Genomic DNA, 25245 nt, shown 5'->3' with positions numbered 1-25245 from the left:
GAAACAGATGGACATGGAATAGGGCACTGAGCTAGAATAGAAAAATGCAGTAAGACTTTACACCAGAGTAGAAATGGGGTGGATAAAGAGTCAGAAATACATCCTTATACTGAACTGGAGAGGAGAACTGCCATGCCCAGTTTTCACATGTGTTATGATCACTAGGCAGGAGTTTTCATTTATGTGTTCCAAAAGGGCTGCTGAGTCCCTTCTATTAGAAAGCTGCTTTTCAGGGTAGGACTTTCAGCACAGCATGGGGGAAGCTGGATGATGGTTGAGGAGGTGCAAGTCAGAAAAACGCAAGTTTGAAGTGAAGCTAAATTATTATGCATTTTGCAAGCATGATGTGACTTGGGGGACTAATGGAAGAATGCTGATGAAGAATACTAATTCTTACAGATTTGAATTGCAGAATCTGTGAATAAGCAACCCAATAAAACCAACCCAAAGCAATCTAAAGTGCATTAGAATTTTTCTGTGAAAAATGCCTTTTCTCCTTTGACAATTGAAGGGTTAGCGCATCTTAAATATCATTTTCAGATAGTCATAATGTTGATATTCTGTTTGCTTGTGAGTTATTTCTTCTAGTTTCATGGGTTTATAACCCTTTCTCATTTCGCTACAGTCATTGCAACCAATGGAACCTCCTGTTTGAGGAAATTCTCAGCACATATGAAAATGCAGGGTCAAGACCTTTTGTCTGGATTGTGATCTTCACTTTATTGAGCTTAAAATTAATGAGAGAGTTAATCTCCAAAGACAATGAAACATTTTTATTTTACAGCATAACAGTGCTCAGAGTGTGTAATGACTGATTTCTGTATTTTTGTGTCATCAAATGTACTGCTAAAACAAAAAACCTTTCGGTTCTTCTTAAAACCTACTTATGTATAAGTGCTATAAGGAAATTTCATCTCCTTTTAATACCACACAATGTGAGATAGCAGAGAATGGTTAAAAGACCTAGTAGAAAATGTTGGAGGCAGAAGTATAATTTTTTGGTAGGCAGTCTCCAGAGCAGAACCAAAGTCAAAATTCTGTGTGTAGATTCTTTATTGTTTTAAGAAACATGTCAGACTTAACTGGAAACTTATATAAAACATAAATGCTATCAGATGTGTTTGTGTAGAGATAAATCTAGAGTTCTCCAGGGAATATAGACTTGTGACTGTTTTTGTCCATTAATGGAGATATAGTTGATGTTTGCTTTCTTGGTTTGGAGCTTTTGGAAAAAATATTTATAATATTTTCTGTTTCAACTAGAAGTTGTGGATGGTAGCAGAAGCTTGTAAGAATCCAGGATTTGGAAGGTGTTCCAGCAAAGCATACATTTCTATAAGCTACTTTTTGGTCTCCCAACCCAAGTTGCTTCAGTTAATGTTATTCTTGTTTACATCCACACAGAAACATACGTTTTTTAATTGCATTACCAGTTCTCAGAATTCATCTGTAGCAACTGCGATTGATTTCCTCTTTATTATTTGTTATTATTAATTGGAATACTTTTTGTGAAGCTGAAAATGAAGTAGAGAAACCCGCCTGGATGCATTCCTGTGTAACCTGCTCTAAGTGGCCCTGCCTTGGCACAGGGGTTGGACTAGGTGATCTCCAGAGGTCCCTTCCAACCCTAATGATTCTGCAGTCCTGTGAAATGTTTCCTAGAAGAAAGAGAAGTCAACTGTAGCTAGACATATTTTTTTCAGATAAAAAAAAATGAGTTGTAAATTATTCATTAGTATGTATTAACTAAAGTTCACTTGTTAAAGCCTAGCTAACTCTCTTGTAGAGCTTTTCATGATCATAGTATGAACTAAGAATTCATTCATTTGCTGTAACTATGTAGGAAATGCTCTGTCAGTCATGCTTTAGATGGTTTGTTGTGAGACGAAGTAGGGGGAAAATATGACAGATGTACTGGACCTTGGGCTTCACAGATCCTCATTGCAATGTGGGTATGTAACTGCAAGAGGCACCATGTTTTTCAGAGGCATATGTCTTCCTAGAGAGAGATTGCTCTGTTAGAGCTGTAACCTGGGTGGATAAAAGACAGCTCAGTTCTTCCAGCCACATTAGGGTGATGTTGTCAATCTACCATTTTCTTCTTCTAAGCTATTACCTCAGACACAGAGCTTGTGACAACTGTGGCTACATGGAATGTGAACCAGAGATGTGTTTTGTCCCTTCAGTTCACAATGTGGGCAGAGGAGTTTATGCCTCCCTACATAGTCTGTGTTTTGCTGAAGTGGTGCCTGTTTTGTTAGTCAGTCTGTTTTACATGCTGCATAGAAGTGGAAAAAGTCAGCAGGGTCTGGGGAGCTGGGAGGAGGAATCCAAATTCTGTTCCTCATTTTGGTACTATCCTGCTGTGGGACCGCAGGAAAGTAATTACAATTTTCTGCTTACTCTTGCAGGCTTTGCCTGCTCTGTTTAGGCACAGGTTTGCTCTCTTTATATCCCTGAGTGCTCAGGCTGAACAGAAATAAGGAGAGTAGCTGGAAATTTCACAACAAAAGATGCTGTAAAAAAAACCAAACCCATGAACCCCCAAAACACCCCTCTCCAAAACCAAAAACTGGAGACCCATGAAAAGAACTGGTAAGGGATGATCCCATCCTAGTCCCCATGATCAGCAATATCAGCTTGTCCACTATGTCTCTCTGACAAAAATCCAGTGTGTGTGTCCTTTCTGACAGCCCTTTCTCTCTCTAAGCTCATTCTGCCATTTAGCCACAAGCACTTATTTCCAGTCTTTCTCCTATAGGTTAGAGTATCAGGTTCTCTCTCTTGGGCTTCATACTGTGTGTGTGGTTTTTTATCTTTTTTTTTTTTTTTATTTCACAGTGTATTTTACAGTAGTGGCTATTTTTCTGTCTTCTGATTCCTAAGTTCCAGTCTTGTCCTCTCTCCCACTGCCTCCTTCCCTGCATCCATCCAGCTCTTCATGAGTATCCAATCTCCTCCCTGGATTTCAAGTATTTTCCAGTAAATTTTCTTCTTATTCTACTCTAAATATATTATCCCAATTTCCTAGTTACAGTTTCTCTCTTTTGCAAAATTTGTCCTTTCTTCCTGATTCTTTCACCCCCACATATAAGTCTGTAAACTTCTTAGGTTTGTTCTATTACTTTCCTTGTTTCAAGCTGTAGCTCTTCACTTTTGCGTCTGGACTGAGAGCAGTGGAGAACTACTCTGTGCTAGGGAATGGCAACTACATCACTGTGATCACTGGAGAAAAGGTTTCTGGTTCTAAAGCTTAGCCTCAGCTATCCTGTCATGTCTCTGTGATCCCAGTGAGGCTACAGCTCTGTGAATATTTGTGGATTTCTAGTTTCTGTTTGTTGCCCATACTGTATGCGTACAAGTCACTGGAGATGGATGCTTGGTTGTGCTGCTTTGAAAGGGAAAGCTTGAGTCTCCTCTATCATACTGTCCCCCAAGCATTTACTAATTGTTCTTCATGTTTTAATTTATCTTCAGGTTTTGAACCTCATTTCAAACAGTTTGTAATGGAGGGAGTAGGTACAAGGCAGAGAGATGAGACGCTAGTACACCTGCTCATAGAGCTGATCAGCTTCACAGGATCAGTGTAGTAAGCAGTACTCTTCGAAGAGTTACCAGTAATTTACTTGCTCCTGCACCAGATGGCAGCAGGGGAGGGTTTAATAGGTTTCTCAGAAACCCAGTGCTTTACAGGATCCTTTGGATAACCCAAATACTAAGCCATTATCAGCAACATTTCTCCTAAAAGCACAGTTAAGCAGAGGGTTTGTATGATCTGGAATCTCAGCTTGTTGCCTTATGAAAATTCAATTTTCTTTGGTGAAAATAACAAGAGGATAATAAGGAGGCTTTTTACAAAAGAAATGAGAAACAAGCCTCTGCCTGAGTTTATACAGGAAAAAGGAAACCAGTCATCTGTCTCCAAGCACAGCTCAGTGATTCTCGAAGCACCGCATGCCTGAAGATGCAGATCCCCTAGTAACTTCTGACAGACTTGCTTGTGTGAAATTGTTACCTTTGGTATCCTACCCAAATATTTTGTTCCTTTAGAAACAGTGCTCAGCAGGGATGCTATTCATAATCTGTGAGGGTGTGATTCTGACATCTTCGCCCAGAGCACACTGCAGTTTCACAGTGAGCAGGATAAACAGTTTGCTTCAGTTTATTTATTTGAATTATGATGGAGTAAGAAATTAATCTCACAAAATCTGTTGTAGTAATTCTCTGAAAAAGTTGTGCCATGAACAAGAACAAATTATGTGCCTTTGAGAAGCAGTTTACACTTAAGCCTCATAAAATTACATTTTTAATTATGTATCAGCCATCAGCAATTTACATGAGCCATTTGCTCCAAGGGAGTTTATCAAAACTGAAAATAAACAGCCTGATGGTCAGTAATAATATAACTCCAAAACATATGTAACAAATAGTGAATGACGGCAAAATACTAAATATCCATACATATTTTTTGTGAAGAGGTTTTGTGAGTAAAGGTGCCTAGGAGACTTTTTTTTCAGAGGGTCATTGAAACTGCTCTGCTGCTTTGTTGATTCCTATTGCAATGTCTTAAAATTTGCAAGGATGTGTAAAAGGAGTGGCAGGATTGCTTGCTAATGGGAAAGTAATAGTGAAAGAGTGGCAACTGTAGTGAAAAAGAGTGTACCTGGAATATGTTTAAAACATAAAAGACTTTAGCCATCACAGAATAAATTTTGATAAATTCTTTTGAATCTGTAAACATAATGATGCTGTTCTGGTTTGATGGGGGCATTTGAGTTCCTTCCTTGTGACAGAATGTTACCTTGTTTTCTTTCCTTTCTTTGATGGGTATCAGTAGACTTAGATTTGCAAGTTCTCTTGTCAAAGTTGTTATCGATACTACGTATAGTCTTCAAGTAAAATCAAAGTCTCACTGCAATAAACTCCATTCTAAAGGAAAAATAAAAGTAATGGCCATCTTAAAACAAAAAAAAAAAAAAAAAACAAAACCAAACCTAACCAGAACAGAGGCACAGAATAAGAGCCGAGCTTCCGGACTCATAGGAACTATGTTTTAGAGAAAGGACATGAGTCAGCACCTGGGACCGTTTTTTCACTTTGGTTATTCTTCTCAAAGTTATTTGCTACGTAATTGCTTCCTTTAGTCAAAACTGTAATTGTAAAGTAAATCAGTCTAAGGAAGGGTCCACACACTGACAAGAAATTGCTGGCACATCCCTTGGATAGTTTTGGTCTGGGTCAGTTACCACTGCTTCAGTGCCTGGGCATGACTTGGGGTCTAGCCTGGGTCAGAGCTTATTCCTGACTGACAGTTTGGGTGTGATCCTGCTTGTTTGGAAGGAAGCTGTAGGGAAGTTTAGCTGTATTGTCACTGTAGGTGAAAGGAGACTGAATTGTGGCGTGTCAGTTGGTATCCTGAGAACAGTCCCTGACTTTCATTTACTAGTGTCAAAGCTAGGCAAAGGGATCTCTGACTTGGTATGTAGCCAGATGAAATGGCAAATGGAACACAAAACAGCAAGTCCAGTCCATTGTTGCCATGTGAATTCCTACTGGTGAGAACGACTGGCAAGGGGCAATTGACAACAGGGACAAAGCCAACACAACTGGCATGCCCAGTTGTGTGTGGGAGTAATGGACAGTGTGGTAACTTTGGATAGTAACTGGTTGCCAGAGAAAATGGTTTGTGAGCATGAACTCAACAGTGAGGCAGACTGGAAAAATGTATCTGTTGCAATGTCTTTAGGGAATGAGTTCCTTGAGATTTAAAGGAGAAAGAAGGCCTTTTATATCTCTTTACCAAAGTAGGTGATATTGCTACTGACTTTGCTAAAGCCCTCAAAGTATGATACCACATTAATAAATGAAGGAAAGTTTGGGAAACCCAGTATTGCTTGGTTTATATTCAGTCATCTCCTAATTGTTTGTTGGTGTTCTGCTGTTTGTAAGCTGGAGAAGTTTACTTATTTTCCAGGAAAAGGCAAGTTTTTAGGACTCTGTAATGGTCCTCAATCTCAGAAGACAATTTTTCATTTTTGTGCTTCCCAGTTTCAATATTTAATTACCTGAATGGACGTTCAAGTGTCCATATACATAACTTGGTCATAGAAGTACCAAGCTGATTGCTCAAATGAAAGAAAAAGTTGCCAGGTAGCTTAAAAGTATAAAAATGAGTTCCCTGGTTTAGTTGGCTTTTTGACGTTTGTCATGCTACCTTTCACAGTTGTATCCATAAACACTACATAATTCACACTGGTTCTTTTGTTGTTGTTTTGACTAAGTTTTGGGGTTTTTAAAATAATATTATGCATTTAAAATTCAAACTGTCATTTATTTATGTCCATTTTGTCATTCTTGGCGGGTCTCTGGTTTTATTTTTGTAAGACAGTGTATAACTTCCTTAGTTTCTTAAAAGAAGAGATTGCAAGATAGAAGACAAATTTGACCCCTTTGTGCAGGTACAAAAGCATGGATATGAATTTAAAGGGAGACCAGGATTCTCTATATTTAGAGGAAATCCGGATGAATTTGCAAAATTGGTTTCTGTCATCTGGAAGGCTTTATGAATGCAGAGCAGAGACATTTTCTAAGTGCTGAACCAGAGGTCTAGACACATGTTTTCATATGAAATCAATATACATGAAATGTCATAATCTTCCTGGAAGTCTCACCAAGGCTTTGATGAATAATAGTAGTACATGATTTCAGTCCTTACAGCACTGTGTTCAGTTCACTGCTTAAATGCACCTGTCCCTTCAAAGAAACACCTGGGAAAACAAAGCATTTCCAATGTGCTTATATAAGTCTAAGCTGAGCTTGTTTCAGATTGAAAGGAAAATTACCATAGCTTTGTCTCTTTTTAGTGCATGCGCTCACTGCAGGCTTCAGGGCTGTCTTTCTCATAATCTTAAACTGAGCTCTTTAGCAACTCCACAGGAAACAGTTTTCTGGTTTTAGATTTTCTGGTGCTGCTAGCAAGTCTACAACTAAAAAGCATAGGACACTCTGTAGCCTGGTAGATTTGTTAGCTATTCTGCACATTCCCCAGTGCCTGCGTTTCTCATGCTTCTTTAGTGGAACCTCACAGCCCTAGGTAGTTTATCCTGGCTTCAGGAGAGTGAGAATATAGCAGCATGGAGGTTAAGTACTGTCCTGTGTTTTGGCTGAACTCAGCTGCCAGTGGATGGAAGGATAACCTTGTCACATCATGTTCAAGTCAACAGAACTTGATTCTTATGGGTGACTTCAACTACCCATACATTTGTTGAAAGAACAATACAGCAGCTCATGTCATCCATCAGATTCCTGGAATGTGTGGAGGACTGCTTCCTCATACAAATGTTAGGTGTGCCAACCAGGAATGAGGCACTGCTGTACTTGCTATTCACAAACTGAGAAAACCTGCTTTTGTAATATGTAGGTCTGTGATAGCCTTGGCTGCAGTGATCACAATATGGTAGACTCTGGGATCCTGCTGAGCATGCTGAAGGCCAGTAGTAAGACAAAGGTTTAGAAGAGCAAATTTCAGCTTGCTTAGAGCTCAGATGGGAAGGATTCTGTGGGAAGCTTCCATGGAGGAAAAAGGAGCTAGAGAGTGCTGTGAGTTTTCAAGAACACTCCTGGAAACATAAAACCAGTTCATGGCCTTAAAGTTAAGGGAAGCAGGCAGAGCAGGAGACTCCCTTGGCTGAACCATGAGCTTCTGAATCTGCTCAAAACCAAAAGTGAAGCATACTAGAGATGGAAAAGCAGCCAAATACCTGTTGACAACTACAAGGGCATTGCCAGGGTGTGCAATTGCAGATGTTTGGCATGAAGGGATATAAAAAGTGAAAATGATGAGTACTTCTTCTGAGATTTAAAAAAAAAAAATTAAAGTTTCCTTTAATTGAAAACACCTTTTCTCTGTTCTGAATAAATATTTTTAATATTTACACATAATACAAAATACCTGAATGTATTTTAAATAGATGTGAGTCATGTGACAGGAAGAATACCCAACCACAGGGCAGGGCATGCTGGGCTCTGGGATCAGCCCAGCTGCTCTTCTGGGCTGTGTGGAATCAATATTAATCCTGAACAAGAACACCAGGGTTTTGATGTTGGTTTTTTTTTTTCCCCACTACAACCTGGAGGTTTGTTTTTCACTTCCTGCAGTGTTCATAATATCAAGAGATGCACCCCCCTGGCATTTTAGCAGATTCAGGTTTTGATAACACTGCATAGTTAGGAGTTCCAAGCACTGCATTTCTGATTTTGAAGTAAAGGGCAGTGGAATAACTTTTTAGATGTGTAGGTATACTTTTCTGAAGTGTTTGATTCTGCAGAGATGCTTTGACATGCTGTTTGTTTTTGGTTTTGTTTTTTTTTCCATTGCTGGTATTAACAACAGCATATATCAAGATGCATAGAATGAAACCTGTGGGTATCAATTCTATTTTGCATTGTCTGATTTTAGTTGTATGATTGTGTTAATTGACTTTGGCTATCTCAGCAATGCATCCAGATTAGGATAACAACCAAGCTCTTTACTTAGGTCACAAATGAGTACTTGCACTTAGAAGGTATTTGCTATGCATCTATTTCCATCAGTGGGGTGTGTAATGGGAGGCTTCTACATCCCTGTAAAGTGTGACTGACGGTGACATCCCACTTGCCTAATTACCAGGAATGTTTTATATTATGAGCTTGGTTGAATTACTTTAATTTTTACAGATGCTAGCAGTTTAAATCTTTGATAAAATAACTGATCAGAAGCATTTGTAACAGTGCCACGGAAAGTTTTGAACTGGAACATCGGCTTGAAGGTACACCTAGATACCCTCAAAGTTTCATTTTCCTTCTGGCATGCTTGTAGAAATATTGTTGCTAAGTTCCCAAACTTTGGTCAAGTTTCATGCATTCAGAAGTTACAAAGACAGAACTGTATAATACAATCAGTCTGGCCTCCTGAATAACCCCCAGCTATTCTAACTTTTCAGAAAAGAGTGCTGTTATGTGTTAAAAATTGACAGCTGAGACCAGTGTACCACAACTCTTCCTGAACTTTCCCAGGAACAGTAAAAAGTTTGGAACTCCCTTCTCATATGAATTTGCTGAAAGTTAGTGACCAGCCAGGAAAGATATGTTCTTACAACCACACTAAGTTGAAGAGTCCAGCATCAATGTTTTGGTGCTTTTTGTTTGGTTGGTTGCTTTTGTTGGCTTTTTTTTGCTTGCTTATTTGGTTTTTTTAAAATTTGACCTCTCTCAAAGGAGAAAGATAGGCACACTTTTGAAGTGATTCATTCCACTTGTCTGAGGATGGTTTGACTCTGTGTAGAGGCACATCCCTTTCTAGTTACTGCACAGTGAACTTAGTTTTGATATCTACATCCTAGGGCAGAATTAAGCCTTTTGGTCACAAAATTATCCTTGGACATTATTTCAGCTGATTATCTTCTATGACCCTGTAGCCTTTTTCAGAGATGTGGCTTTTCAAAAGATCTTCTTTATTCTCTGGGCAGTTTTCCTATTATCTTAGCATAGCTTTCACCCCTTGTTCTTCTTACATGTGTATCTTTGTATTTAGTCATATTAAAAGAGATATTTGATTGCACCAAGGTTTGTAACAGTGGCTGTCCTTTTCAGTATTTAACATTTCTCCAATCTTTACTCTGTTTGCAGTCTTTATCCAATATTATTTTGTTTCTTTACAGGCAGCAGCAAAAAAATAATTAGTTACACAAGAATTGATTCTTGTGTAACCCTATTAGCACTGCTGTGGCATTAATTTGCAGGTGATTTGCTGTTTCTTGACATTTATGATAAATGCTGAACAGTCTGATGTTTGTTCATAATAGCTAGTTAAAAATGCATCCCAGTGATCAAATATTTATAATGTGCTGAAGACTGTTAAACTTCATTTCAGAATGAGATTTTCACATTTATAGCAAAGGGAACATTTAAATAACAGTCTCTAAGTCAATCTCTACATGAAGGTTTTAAGTCAGCCTAAGAGCCACAGCCTCTTCTCTTCCTGGGAACAGCATTTCACTGAAGAGCCTGAGCATGTTTAATTAAAAGGAAAGAGTCATCTTTCAGGAGGAAGAGGCATGGGGATCAGTCATAGGTCTTCGGAGCCTTTTGTAGTCAGAGACACTGCTTCAGACAGCACTACAGTATTCTCCTTCCCCTCATCTCCATCTTTGCATGGTTGAAATACCCCAAAAAGGACTGGGTGCAGGCTTATTGTAGAGCAGACAGGTACCAGAGTGAGAAAGGTAGGTGTGGGGATGTCCCAACTGCTAAAATGTCTTCCTTCTATTTTAGCTTCTAGCTCCATGGTTTATTTTTCCAGAGCACCTCCCTTACCTGAGCTGCTCAACAAAATTTAGATTTAAAGCTAGAGATAATATGTGGCAGCATCACACTGGTACAGCTTCAGGGCACTGTGGAGTCTTACCCTGTTTTCAATAACCTGAGTTCTATGAGAGCTGTCTGAGCATTTAATACAACTATTCACTATGAAATGAGATTGAAAGCAAATGTACATGTGTGATCAGCCCACAACTTTGCAGAATTGGCTTCTGTACACATTTTGAGCAATATAAAAGTACACACTATGTGCAGTATCATCCTTTTCATTACTCTTAAATTTCAGAATAACCTTTTGTTTGTTGTTGTTGGGATATGGCAAATACTCTTTGGTTTATATACATACATTTTTGTAGTCAAGGCAATGAACCTAATCTGGTTGCTTGAAATTTCCCCTTCTCATGAAAATTTATTTGGAATCTCTTCTGAGATCTACAAAGTCTAAAAAGCTCTATATTTGTGCAAAAGAAAACTTTTTTTAGATTTGGCCAAATCTCCTGTTTTAATTCATAATTGCCATATCCATGTCTGTGACTGTGATTATTGCTATTGTTATGTGGTGGTATTTTGAACTGTGTTAGCATAGTGTCTGTCATACTGGCAATCCCAGATAAAGTCTGGGACAGCACTTTGTACAAGGCATTGTGCAAACCCTGGCAAAAAGGCTGACTCTCTTCTTCCTGAAAAAGACAAATAGCTGAGCTGACAAATAAACAGCTACCTAAGAAATAGGTTTAGCTAGCATGACTAGCAACATAACATCTTATGCTGCACTTTCACTCCGAGATATTCACAGTGTTTTGAGAGTTGCTTTTGCATTTCAGGATTAGGGAGCTGAGTGTAATGCTAACTGATTTTAGCATCCATAATAAGGTGTAGTTAGTTAGTGCTGGGGAGCTAAACATATCTGGCTCTTTAATCTTTTGAAAGGTTCAAATGTCAGGAGACCATCTTTCTCTTCAGAGAAGTTGCTTCCACTATTTTATGATATCTTGGTGGATGAAGAACTGTAATAACAGTAACCAAAGCATCAGGGTTTGGCCAGCTATTTGACCAGGTCATATAGAAACCTTTGAAAAGGCAGTTTTCATCTTCCACTGCTCAAGATTATCCTTTTTTGCAAATAAGAAAAGAAGGAAACATGAATGTGCTGCTTCATTTTATGCATTATAAGGAATGCTTTTACTTAGATATACCACAGAGTTATTTATTATTTACTCTAGCAATGTGCTTTTGGTTCAAAATGCAAAAGGTTACTCTAGGTTAAGTGAAAATGTTGTGTAACTTTTTTTCTCCTCTTATTTTTTATTTTTTAACTGGCAAATGAATAATGGTAAAGGATCTGAAAATGCTAACTGAAATAACTCCTTAATAAATGCAAGTGAAACAACACAAATATTGGAGGGCAGCTCCTTTTTTTGGTAATATGAAGGCATTCAAAAGATTATGTAAGAACTATTCTTCTCTCCATGGTGAAGAAGTAAAGATTCTTTTCCTTTTGTATAATTTTCAAATATGCCAGTTTTAATACAAAGTGAGCATTGCTAGAGCTAGTAGGGATATACTTAGTGTGTGCTTCATGGATAGGGCGTTGTGCTTCTTTGCATTTCACTTATCCACTGTTTTTTTTTTTCTGCCTTAATTTTGCAAGCAAGTGGAATACTGAAATTCTCAGGACTGCTTCTTCTCTAGAAGGAAGTGAAAGGGGTAAAGGCTTGTATCATTCTATGGCCTTGTGCCAGTGACAAACAAAGCCAGTGTCTCAAATCGGTTGCTGGCAAATTGCACTGGTAGACTTGCAGAATAAAGGGGACATTTTAAAACCAAAGTTTTATTTTTTTTTTTTTAGAATATTAATTTTCAATTTGTCAACATGGATAGTGTCCATTTGTTTTTTGCTACATTTCCTAATACATTGAATTAGAGTCAGTGGCAGTAAATTAAGAAATCTTTTTGTGTCTGTTGTGATCCAGCCTTGTGAGCTACCCAACTGTATTAACTGAAGGGAAAATGCACTGAGTCCTAGGGCATATTTCCATTTCCCTGGTCATAGTCACTCTGTGCCAGACAGAGGCAAGTGTGTGCAGCCTGAAAGTTGTTCAGTATTCAGCAACTTTTCAAGACTGTAAAGATAGTGTTAGGTTTGCTCTAGTTTTGGAAGTTCTGCAGACCTGTCACAGCAGTTGGGAGGCAGCTAACCATGACCGTGTATAGTACAGTTGTGTGCAGATGAGAAGGTGTGGTTGCAGCTGTGGAGATGCAAGAAACCTTTGCCTTAGCCTCCTCTGTGAGGAGGGGTAAGGGCTGTTACGGGGGCTTTGTGCACCTACAAATCCCTTTATGTGACAGGAATTCCTCCTGTGGTTGCCAGCCTTGATTTTTTTAGATTATATACCCCCAGATCAGGCTTGACATAATCAAACCTAAGCATCTTGAAAAACCTTAGTATATTTTACATAGGGCTTCTTTATGAATTGCTGAGTGATTTATTGTTGTTTAGGACTATGTAGCAGGAATTTGATTTAATTTTACAGCTTTCCTACTCAGTGAAATGTGATGCTATTATTTCAGCGTTGTGTTACTCTCAGAGTAGGTTTCAGGCCTTTTTACACCTCAGAAGTACTGATCATCATAGGACTGCACATTTGGCTTGCAGTTTAGATCTGACAAGAGGATAATACCATCTGGTCTTGAGAAGTGCTTAGCAGCACCAGCAAGACATTGGATAAACTCCAGTGAAGGTCAGTGGAGAATTGATGCTGCTGAACATTGCAACAGAATTGCCTGCTGCATGTGCTCTGCTGTGACTCTAACACGAATATTATCTGTGGTTTTATCTAAACTGTGGAAACTTCTCCACATTGCCAGGACACCCACGTAGCCCCATGTATATTGGCTGCAGTGAGTGCTAGCCTAGTCAGTTCAAATTCAGTTTTGCCTCCTTGTCTTCCAGAGATAGATTATACAATATAATGATACATGCCCCAGTTGCTAGTCTTACTATCCCCAGTGCTGTTGAAATACTTCATTAGTACTTGGGCAGTTTAGCAAAGTTTCCATTGTAGAAATAATATTATATGCATTGTTTGTTTATTCTTCTGCAGATGGATAACTTGATTCAAGCTTATTAAAACTGTAATGCTGTCTGGTAAGCATTACAGATCAGATAGTGTAAAAACCCTTTTGTTTTTCTTACTTTACCTTTGTCTTTTTAACTCAGTCTTTGAGCGAACTCAATATGATTTTTAAAAATTCTATGGAATCAAAACTATCTGAGCTCCCAAATTCTTCTTCACAACAAGTTTTCAGAATTCTGGAATATGAGGGGCAGATTTTTTTTGCTACAGCTGAGAAAACAGCAGGGATGTCTTTTAATGGCACTACAGTATGCTTTGTGGCACACTGTTACATGGGAAAAGGGTTAGCAAGTGATGAATTAAAAGATGATCTAACACAAACATTTTTGAACAAACAGGTTTTGTACGTGAAGATGGCTGAATCACTCATTCGCCCTGTCTAACATTTGTTAGTATGTCAAAGCATGCAGGAAGTTTTAATAGTGCTCAGTTGCAGGGATAACATGAAGATTCACTGGCAGGAGTCAGGGTTCCCAATTTTGATTTTGTCATAAGTTTATTTGAACGGTTGTTTGGGTTTTTTTCAGTTTTGCTTTGATGAATTTCTTTTAATTAGCAGCAGTAAATTGTTTAATGTTAAAAATTGGATTGGAAGAGTGGAGTAGTGCAAGTCTTGAGAGAAATGATAGAAAGGATAGCCACTGTAAATTGTGAAATGTACCTCTGAAAAAAACTCTCAGAAATTTATTTACAGTGGGATATATTGCTTGATACGTGACATTCTTTGGTCAGTATGAGCGTTGCCTCAGTGCCTTAACATGATGTTATGGGGCACTGTGACTTTGCAGGTGTCATCTGTCATCTGAGATCTGTGCAGGAGACATCTTACCCTCTAGTGATCAGAAATTGTCTTATGGTGGTTTTCACAAGAAAAGAGGTCATAGCAGTTCCGGCTAAGCCTAATCCATTTACCCAAATCATCCTGCTAATTGAATTGTGCACATTCTTCATTGCTTTCTACTACAGAATTCTGTTGCTAAACACCATCATTTCATTGGTGAATGATACAAGCTTCATGGATGGTTTATTGTAATTCCAGTAGAACAGACTAGAAAGTAGTGCTTAGTCATTACAGAGCCACAGCTATTGTTGTAATTAAAATGTTGCTATCTTAACTACAAAAAGGAACAGAAAAAATATGAAGAGAAAGGGGAAAATCAGATGTTTCATTTTATGTCAAACCTAGAAAATACTTTTGCTCTGTGTAGGCTTGTTTGGGTTTTGTTTTTTTTATGTGGGTTTTTTTCCTGGGGGGGGAGGGGTGTATTGGTTGGGCTTTTGGGGGGGGAGGGTTTGGTGGGTTTTGGGTTTGTCTGGTTTTGTTTTCATAGAATAGAGTCATAGAATAGCTGGGGGTGGAAAGGGCCTTAAGATCATCTAGTTCCAACCCCCCTGCCATGTATTGTTTGTTTGTTTTTCTGTTGTGTTTTTTGTTGTTTTTTTGTTGTTGTTGTCATGGAAACTTTTTCATATATCTCTTACCTTCTGAAAAGTTGTAGGATACTCAAGAAGTTGCAGCTCAGCATTTCAGAACCTCCTTAAATCTGGAGAGACGCTGAGCTCTTCAGGGTGAATAGAAAGCATTTACGTAATCAAGTAGATAGTCTAACTATCCCTTATTTGTTTTATCAGTGGGTGGTATTGGCAAGAATCTGGAGAATTTTGCAGTGCTAACTGATTTGAAAGGTTTTTTTTTCAAACTGGTAATACATAGTGGTATGATTAATGGTAATACCTAGGAGGAAGCTGCTCCTCTGAAAGTTTAATGCTTTAAAATTTGACAGTTCAAAAAGAAAAACAACAGAAAACTCTCCACATGCATATGCCATTTCCACAATAGGATAACTGCTGAAGAATAATTTTGTTTGTAGACTGGTTCTCAAAATTGTTGGCTTTATATTTAAAGGGAAAAAGTGAAGTTAATTTAACTATTTTTCATGTCTTTTCTGAATTCCTTTTGAAGCCTGTGATTCACAGCTATCTAGCTATCACAGCAAATGATTTTTGATTGGTTTTATTGTTTGTCTTCTGAGAGCGTTTAGTGTTTTTGCAAGAGATATACAGATTTTAATTCTGGTTCTTGGTGGACCCATCTGTGAATTTCGGTTCTGATTCTGAATCTGAGGTTGTTTTTCTTCGTTTCTGTATAACTGTATAGTAAATTTGAGAAAAAAAGCCTTGTGAGAAATGATCTCTTGTGGTTGCTCAGATTTATATGTGAGTCATTTCTATGGCATTGATTTTCCTTTGGAACAGGCAGTCCACAAATTTCATATTTGTTATGGTGATGATCTGCAGAAGAAAGAGAACAAATGGTACCAGCGAGCAAATAGTGCACAAGACTGTTATGTACAGCATACCTGCCCATTGTACTCAGTTCCTTGAGGATTATGAACACATTTATGGAACTGGATAGCTTTTAGATACAGCCTGGCTTGTGCAAGGAAATGCATGTTTTTCAGTGGCACAAAGGATCCTGCTACCAGAGAATAGTCTGAGATGGAGATGCTGTTGTTTGTATCACTGTCCTGCCTCAGGGCCTACATTTTACCTGGAGAACATAAAAACTGGGAACAAATGCAAGTGGGATGTAATGTATTAACATATTCTCTCACTTGCTTTCCTTTCTCCTGCTGTTTTCTTGATGATCTGTATTGAGCACTGACAGCAGGATGGTTGAAGTTGGTTTCCCCTGCTACCACTTGCCCATTAATGAACTTTCTATTGTCAGCAATAATGAGATTTTTTTTGCTGGATATGCTAGTAGTCTTCCATCCCAGTGCTTCCTGCTCTAAAAACAGGAGTTTCTTTTCTGCTCACTTTGGCTACATAGCAGATGAGAAGATACCAAAGAAGCTTGCTCATATGGTGGTGCATATGTATGTTTGTGTGGTGCCATTCTTAAGATAATATGATTTGTTTCTCACTAGGACTTTACAGTCCAAATGATTTTAAATTGTATCTACTTGAATATGTTCTGAAAACATAACAAACCTAGTGACCAGGTCTATGTGTGAGTCTGCACAGTTTGTTTACAGTGTACACCTACAGAGGTATGACTGCAAGCTTGAAGCCTGTGGTGGACACAAAGAAAGGTGTACTTATAAGTGTACACTCAATAGGATCTCAGTGACCCTGTTTTATGTAGCTTGTCTACCACAAAGGCTAAGGCTACATGTCTGGCTAGACACATCCCTAAGTGCCTTGTCCCCAGTAATGTTGATATCAAGTGAGCAAGCTGGGTCTCACTGCTTGCTTCAGCTTTCATATCTGTAAGTTACCACTTTGGATATCTGCTTTCTTACTTCTCTCGTTATGTGTTAAACGTTCATTATGCACTAGTCTTAAAATGTGTTGAATTAAAAAAGTGACACACTGATTAGATGAATACTTTAGTTGTATAACATTACTGTGTCATTTTGGGGCAGCTGTGTCTCCCTTCTGTATTTTGTATCTCTAGGATTGCAAGAAATTAATTCGTTTATAGGTGTATTTGACTTGCTATGTTTTAAAATTAATGAAATATGAATTATATGCCTCTTTAGTAAAATATTCAGTGGATCTCATTTTGTTGCTGTTGCAGCAATCACTCAAAAGAAGAGGGAGCAAAGACCTACCAAAATCAGAAAAGAAGTCACAGCAGACACCAACAGAGGTATGTTGTAATAACTGTAGCCTACATCCTCATGTGGAGGCTTTAGGGACACTGTGGAAATTATGCACATAATTTGTAGATTTGCATTTTGCTTGCTTGTTTGCTTTACTCTTTGTATGCTGTGAAATTTAGAGCTCTTAGACCAAATGTGCAGTCAGACAACACTATGTCAAAGGCCAGCTAATCACAGAATCGTAGAATAGTTAGGGTTGGAAAGGACCTTAAGACCATCTAGTTCCAAACCCCTGCCATGGGCAGGGACACCTCACACTAAACCATGTCATGCAAGACTCCATTCAACATGACTTTGAACACTGCTGGGATGGAGCATTCACAACTTGCTTGGGCAACCTGTTCTAGTGCCTCACCACCCTCACAGTAAAGAACTTCTTCCTTATATCTAACCTAAACTTCCCCTTTTTAAGTCTGAACACCTCCCCTTGTCCTATCACTACAGTACCTACTGAAGAGTCCCTCCACAATATCCTTATAGGCCCCCTTTTGATACTGGAAGGCTCCTGTGAGGTCTCCACGCAGCCTTCTCTTCAGGCTGAACAGCCCCAATTTTCTCAGCCTGTCTTCATATAGGAGGTGCTTGAGCCCCTTTATCATCCTTGTAGCCTCTTCTGGACTTGCTCCAACAGCTCCATGTGTTTCTTATGTTGAGAACGCCAGCACTCTACACACTTGTGTTTCCCCTTGCTCTGGTGTTGAAGGAGCTACTCACCTTGGCAAAATGATCTACCCACTGGTGCTGCAGGAGAAGCCTCCAGATTTCATTAATTAAATTCTTCATGCAAAATTTGTAAATGGGAGCACTGGTGAAACAATATCATAGCTATTTTTGTGCTAAATTCAGGACTTTTGAACTCTGTGAAGTGTAGTACAGTGTTGCAAGCCTAGAAAATGTAGGGATCTTTTACAAGCTCATCCTATCCTTCCACCCAGCACCTGCCACCTCCCAGCCTGTATTTTCTGGGCACTGTGTGAAATGTAATCTCGAGTAAAGTAATCTTTTCCTGTCTTTTAAATTTGAGTATTTATTTTATTCTCTTGAATTTGTTGACTAGTGAAAAAATGTTTGCAGGAAAATCTCTTAGTATCTCAAGCTAAGTATCTGTGATTGTCACTCTTGTAACTTAAGATCATCCACTGGAGGTCTCCTATTTTATATCAAGTTTCTTCAAATACTACTTTTTGTTTTCTCTAAGGAGGACAATGAAGACTTGAAATGCCAGTTACAGTTTGTCAAAGAAGAAGCAGCCTTGATGAGGAAGAAAATGGCTAAAATTGATAAAGAAAAAGACAGATTTGAACATGAGCTGCAAAAATATAGATCGTTTTATGGGGATTTGGACAGTCCCTTGCCAAAAGGTGAAGCAGGTGGGCCACCTACCACAAGAGAAGCTGAACTCAAGCTTCGATTGAGACTTGTGGAGGAGGAAGCTAACATTCTTGGGAGGAAAATAGTTGAACTAGAAGTAGAAAATAGAGGACTGAAAGCAGAACTTGATGATTTAAGAGGAGATGATTTCTCAGGGACCTCTAACCCACTCCTGGGAGAGCAGAGTGAATCCCTGTCAGAATTAAGACAGCATTTGCAGCTAGTAGAAGATGAAACAGAATTGCTGAGGAGAAATTTAGCTGATTTGGAAGAACAAAACAAGCGCATAACAGCTGAGCTGAACAAATACAAGTACAAGTCTGGTGCCCATGAGAGCTCTAGGCACCATGATAATGCCAAGACAGAAGCATTACAGGAGGAGCTAAAAGCTGCACGAATGCAGATCAATGAGCTGAGTGGCAAAGTCATGCAACTCCAATATGAGAACAGAGTCTTAATGTCCAACATGCAGCGCTATGACTTGGCCTCTCATCTTGGAATCCGTGGCAGTCCCAGAGACAGTGATGCAGAAAGTGATGCAGGAAAAAAAGAGAGTGATGATGATTCCCGCCCCCCTCACCGCAAAAGGGAAGGCCCTATTGGTGGGGAAAGTGACTCTGAAGAGGTACGCAACATTCGCTGCCTGACACCTACGAGGTCTTTTTATCCAACAGCATCTGGGTGGCAAAAAAACTTCACTGACAGGCAGCAGATGAAGGACATTCGCTCTGAAGCTGAGCGGCTGGGCAAGACAATAGATCGCTTAATTTCTGACACAAGCACCATCATAACAGAGGCAAGAATTTATGTAGCTAATGGGGACCTCTTTGGACTGATGGATGAGGAAGATGATGGCAGCAGAATACGCGAGCATGAGCTTCTTTACCGGATCAATGCACAGATGAAGGCCTTCAGGAAAGAGCTTCAGGCTTTCATTGACAGACTGGAAGTTCCGAAGTCTTCGGATGACCGAAGTGCAGATGAACCTTTGTCAGTGAGTCAGGTAGACTTTTACTTATTAAGGCCTACAGGTAAAAAGGCTGTGCCAAGTGAACTGAGTCTCAAATTTGATGTATGGCACATCAAAATTCTTTATTGTACACAATGGAATAAATCACTACTTAACTTATTTAAATCCTCATTTGGCCAAATGGAACCTTGTTCTATCAATGAAGCTGTTTGTGAACAGTGAGTAAGTCTAGTCCCCTGGAAAACATAAGAATTATTTTCTAGGAGGTGGAAGATTTTACTCCTTTCTGGCTTTGCAAGTGCATTTGCCAGAGTTGTGCTCCGATAAAGGCAGTGCAGACAGCATTTTTGGCACATAAGTGAACATGATTGTTTTCTTAGTGGTTAGGTTCCTGCTAAATGGATAGAAAGAAAATTTTACTCATTTCAAACAGGAGGAAACATTAAATTTCAAAACTTATAGAGAATAAGACAAACCACAGAGAAAAATAAACCATGAAAATTTATTGTACAGTCACAGAGCCATACAGTAGTGTGAATATTGGAATTACTGTAACTGATTGTATCTTTTGAAGGCCTATGGGTCACTGCTTGCGTGCAGCAGTGACTAACATCTTTTTCTGTAGTTCATTTTTATGCAGAATTCCTCCAGAGAGTTTTTGGGGAGGAAATTCCTTGCTGACTCAACATCTATTGCCATGAAAAATTAAAATTACCTACTCTTATCTTAGCATGCAATCCTATAGTTGACAAATCCTGTTATTGCTCATGGTATTATCTAATGTTTTAGTAAGTCTCTTGCTGTGTTAATTTACTTTATGCTGTTCTGCCAGTTTACGGTCAAAGTAGTTGACAGGTGAAGCTGAAAGCTATTATTTCTTATTCCTATGCTGACTAATTAGTCTTTTGTTTCCTTGTATCAGAAAGTCACAGACGCAGTAAGTTTAAAGCTAATCAATTGCTATACATGTATTGCATGAAATCAAACAGAAACAACATTTAGCATGCTTACTTTTTGATCTAGCTATAGCTCTGAGCTTGTAGCGCTCCCATTAACTTAAAGGCAGAGCACTGCATGTGCTTATACAAATTTAAGCAAAGTAATTAGTATTATCTCTAAACAAATAATATCAATAATTAGATTGGACACGTCAGAGTTTGGCCAAGCAGAGCTTCTATTGAAGTCAATGGGAGATGGGCAGTTGGTCCCTCCACAAGCATAGTCTGATTCACTATTTATTTTGTTGAAACTTTGGACTTTCTATTCCATTAATTGACTGTTCTCTTTGTCTTTGTATTTACTTTCCCAGATGTTCCAGCCTATCATTTTACTTATTCTCATCCTTGTATTATTTTCATCCCTTTCATACACAACAATATTTAAACTTGTCTTCCTTTTTACACTGTTTTTTGTACTGTAAGCCATTCATCATTTACTGTTCATTGTAGTATTATTTTCAGTTTGTTTATGTTGTCCATCCTCCAAGATAAGAAGTGCAAGAGACATAGTTTCTGTAATAGCAACTGCTGTAAAAACACTGAAGACTACTTGTTTACCAAAACCAAACCAAAAAAACCCTTGCGAGAACCATACCAAAAGGTTATCCAGTTGAATAGGAAACCCTCTCATCATGGTGTTCCAGGTAAGCAAAGAGAAAATGGTATTTTTTCCTTTGTCTGAATTTATAATTTTTTAATAAAAAAATCCTGAGTGACTGGAACCAATTTATTATTCATAATTTGCACCAAATCAGAAGCAAATCAGAAATATGCAGAGTGGGTGTGAAGAATCTGTTCCTTTCTTCTTCCCACTCCCAGAAAAAGAATTTGTATTCTAGCCATCTATGAATAGTAAACCCACATTTTATCCGTATTCTGCAATTGTATGTCGCAGCTTGAATATATTTTACATGCTTGTGATTATAATGTTTTTTCAGTATTTTATCATGTCGGTTAGACACCATAGAAAGCACAAAATCAGAATGGTTGGTATTACAGCACTGTATCTGGAAATGTGTCAAGGAGCTGGAGCCCTGAGAATGAGATGCGTGAGGAGGAGGAATCAGAGTAGGTGAGGAGTCTTCTAACAGATGTAGGCTGGTTACATTCTCTCTTTGCTCCAGAAAAATGGCCACTCCACAGTCTGACTTGAGCTGAAGAGAGTGAGGCTAGTCACCTTGTCTGATGTCAGATATCTTTTCCTAGCAATTGAGTTTATCAGGTAACATTTTCCATTCTGTAGCTGTCAGGGCTCTGGATCCTCTGTCCAGGTTTCAGAATGAGTTTTCAATGAACATAGTAACTCTTGTTTTGCAGAGTGACCCCTGTCTTAGCGTGCCATTGATAGTGAGTGACCACAGATGAAGAATGCTCGTGTACACGGGTGTGCATCAATAGTCACTTGTTATTCTTGTCTTGCCTATGAGAGGCTGCAGTGAGAGTGTAGCCAATTCAGAACTTTCTACCACACCGCACATACATCGATAGTTTCTACAAGATAGATGTCTCACTTTGAAAACCTCATCTGAAATGCCACTGGAGCTCAGTTTTCTTTCTGTTTTATTCAACCTATGAGTCCAAACCACTGAGTCCCACAAATATGACTTCTCCAAAGGTGATCGTTTACAAATAAGTGGATGAATGCCATTCTTTTTGTGCAGATGCCATGATAAAAATCTAGTCATTAACAGTGATAATAAATAAAGCCATTGTTTTTCTAGCTGGCAATAAGGATTCCCTTTAACTTATTGTGCTAGAACTCCATTTAACACACTCCCCAGTAAGAATAGATCATCTCTGTGCCTGGGTTGTGTTTTGCTGCCTGAAATAAGATACACACCTTTTTAAGGGAAACCCCACAGAGGAAAGCAGAGATTGGGCAATAAAAATTATTTTATAAGAGAGAAAAAAATAGTAAACTCATAATATATAGCATTAAACAAATCTTCTGGTTTTCTACTTGTTTGTGTAGCTTTCCCTCAGCATACTCTGCAGATGTAGTAACATTGACCAGTTAAATCACTTAACCTTGATTTAATCCACATACTTATTCCTACCAGGCGATATTGTCATCATTATTAGCAAGATACATCAATATATATGAGATTAATAGGTAGCTTTGCCTGATGTCCTAATTAAAGAGAAAGTCAGGCCCAAAATAATTTTGAGGTGTTTCTAAGCTGCTCTACCTTATGCTCAGTTGCCTTAAAGTCCCACATGTTAGAAACTCTTATGGCAAGATATGATGAAGTATATAATCCTTTCACAGTGAATTTCTGTAACTGTAAAGATAGTTCTCTAATCACTTGGAAAAGACTCTTCTGCTGCTTTTCTCTCTGCAGCTGCTGAAAGAAATTTTACAGCAGCTGCTTGAGAACATATCTCTCCCTACACCCCCGGATTTGTAATTTGGACACTTAAAGTATAATAATTTGAGGCTTAAACTTGTCATATCAAGTCTTAAGAATGAAATTGACTTTTTGAGTTTCTTTCTGTTTTAGTGTCTCCCTTGGAGGAAGAGAAGATCATTTGGGTTTTCTTAAATGTTACTAGCTCAATCCCATAAAAGAGAAAACAAATCATACTTCAGTCTGTTCTGAAGTTCTGGGCTGTCAGATTTTAACCTAAACTTGTTTATACCTTTCTCAGCCTTGTATTTAATGAAGATTAGTAGAATGGGTTTGATTTACACTGAGTGTATCGGTAGCAGTACTCCTGTAAAGTGGTAGGAAAGCTTAATACACTGAAGTAATACGTTGAATACATCTTGGAAGTAATTGGGAAAGATTTGCTTCTTTCTAACAAACCTCAAAAGGTGATTATGAATCTCTTGAGACAAAAGGGGGAGATGATCGCCTCTGCACAGGACTGACAATTATAACTCCATTGATTTCTCCAAGTGTTTTTTCTTGCATGTAGCTGGATCTTTCCTCATCCTGATTCTGTCAGGCAAACAAAGCAAATCAAAGCTGAGACCTTTTGGGACATTTAGGGAGCTTCTTTAAAGGCTACAATCTGAAATTAAAGCATACCAAAGCATACAAAATCATTTTAGAAGCTCCCCACGGTCTTTGAATCTGTGATGAGCAAGGGAAAGGTGAGGACCCCTGCAAACCTCAGTGCAGATAAATCTCAATGAGAAATGAGATGTGGTTTTCATGTCCTTCTGCATTCAGCTTGAAAGGAGTGATTTGAGCCACTTATCTGTTTTGTACCAGATATTGCAAAGAAGTTCACAGCCCTCCATTTCTCACTGTTTTAGAAGCTGGTGAGAAAGCTAATAAAATCAGTATGGACATCTATATCCATAGCCAGAAGATAATATCTATCCAAGGAATGTGTTCTGTGTCTTGCTAAATTGCAATAACTTGGTCTTACAGAGAAACATAATAATTACACTTGCGAAGAAAGGCGGATAGTCCCCATTCAGTTACTGGCCTGGTGGGCAAAATCTACTTCACGGGTGAGGGCGTAAGTGCAGCTGAACATGTCCACATCCTCTAGCAGGAGTGTGTGGGAGTCAGGGAAGGCAGAGATGGATGGAATACTGCTGATGCACCAGATTCTGTCTGCTGCATAGCTTGTAATTCTGAAGAGTGATGAGAAAAATGGAAGATTTTGCTTTTAAGTGGCAACAAGCTGTCTATGCCAGATTACCCATCAGTTCAAACCTTAGTTATATTAATATCAGATTCACAGTTCCCATTTTGGAATATTCTGCAAAATGCTAATATTCAGGTAAATATTTTATTTGAACTCAAAGATTGCCTTAATTTTCTATTTCTCAGAAAAAAAAATTGTTTCCTGTGTTCCCAGAGATTTCATTCCATGTTCTTTCAGAAAGAAGATATCTTGAATCTGTAGATCTAATTCTGACATTTTTATACTTGTGTATCAGTAGTAACTCCAAGGAATTTTTTATGTCATTTAGAAAATAGATGCATTTTTTCCTTTAATGCAACCAGATAAGTTTGTTTCCTTTTTAGAGTTGGCTCTGAATGCCCTGACAAAATACCTCTACAAATATTTTCTTTGCTGTTACTGAAAAATTCCCATGATACTAGAATGTTCATCTTCAAGATCAGAGATATTTCTTTCAACCCAAAATATCCATGCCTGAAGCTCCAGTTAGAGATAGAGTAAGTGTCTGCTGACACATGTCACCAGTGCTTCAGAATCAATGCTAGAAGAGAGCAGGTGCTATAGTGCAGAAATATGCCTGGCAGTCGGAAAATAGAAAATTGCCAAAATCATGGCTGTCTACATATGTGTTATAAAAAGAGATGAACTGCACATGAACTCTGGGAGTTGTTTACAAAAACAAGCAGAGCTTTAGGGTATTAGATGCCCTTCCCCTTAATCACCCTAGAATCTGATAGGTGAGTAGGAGACTTCTGAAGGCATCAGTGTCAGGGACGTAATTCCCATTGGCTTACATTTCTATCTCTAATTTAATGCCAGGGGAAGTGATATTCAAACCCAACTTTTGCCATTACACATGCAGTTGCCTATGGGAAAAATTACAGTGGCTCTATTTAAAGCAAACATTCAAAGTATCTGCCACCGATTTCCAATGTAACCTTGGAGAAGTGACATAACACTTTTTTGGCTCTATTTCTCCACTAAGTTATATACTACTACAGAAGTGCACAATAGTAAGAGGAGACAATTTGTATTCCCTTCTGCTCATTTCCCAATTTATATATCCACTCCTGAGATGTATTTGCTAAGATTATCAAAGTGTA

General features: G+C 38.5%; 2 protein-coding genes across 2 annotated transcripts in view; both read left to right on the top strand.

Moving 5' to 3' along the window:
- Positions 1–21064, top strand: part of MTCL3 (MTCL family member 3) — a 27817-nt gene extending 6753 nt beyond the window's left edge. The window contains exons 5-6 of the mRNA XM_031054006.2: positions 17077–17148; positions 18360–21064. Coding sequence (XP_030909866.2) covers positions 17077–17148; positions 18360–19724 — 1437 coding nt within the window. The 3' untranslated portion in view covers positions 19725–21064. The remainder of the gene's footprint in view (positions 1–17076; positions 17149–18359) is intronic.
- Positions 20169–25245, top strand: part of KIAA0408 (KIAA0408 ortholog) — a 23259-nt gene continuing 18182 nt past the window's right edge. The window contains exon 1 of the mRNA XM_031054005.2: positions 20169–21144. The gene's annotated coding sequence lies outside the window, so the exon portion shown is untranslated. The remainder of the gene's footprint in view (positions 21145–25245) is intronic.

Source organism: Melopsittacus undulatus, chromosome 3 (genome assembly GCF_012275295.1).
Source record: "Melopsittacus undulatus isolate bMelUnd1 chromosome 3, bMelUnd1.mat.Z, whole genome shotgun sequence".
NCBI classification, from domain to species: Eukaryota; Metazoa; Chordata; class Aves; order Psittaciformes; family Psittaculidae; genus Melopsittacus; species Melopsittacus undulatus.
The sequence above is the reverse complement of the archived record's forward strand: the minus strand, read 5'-3'. Positions and strand labels throughout refer to the sequence as shown.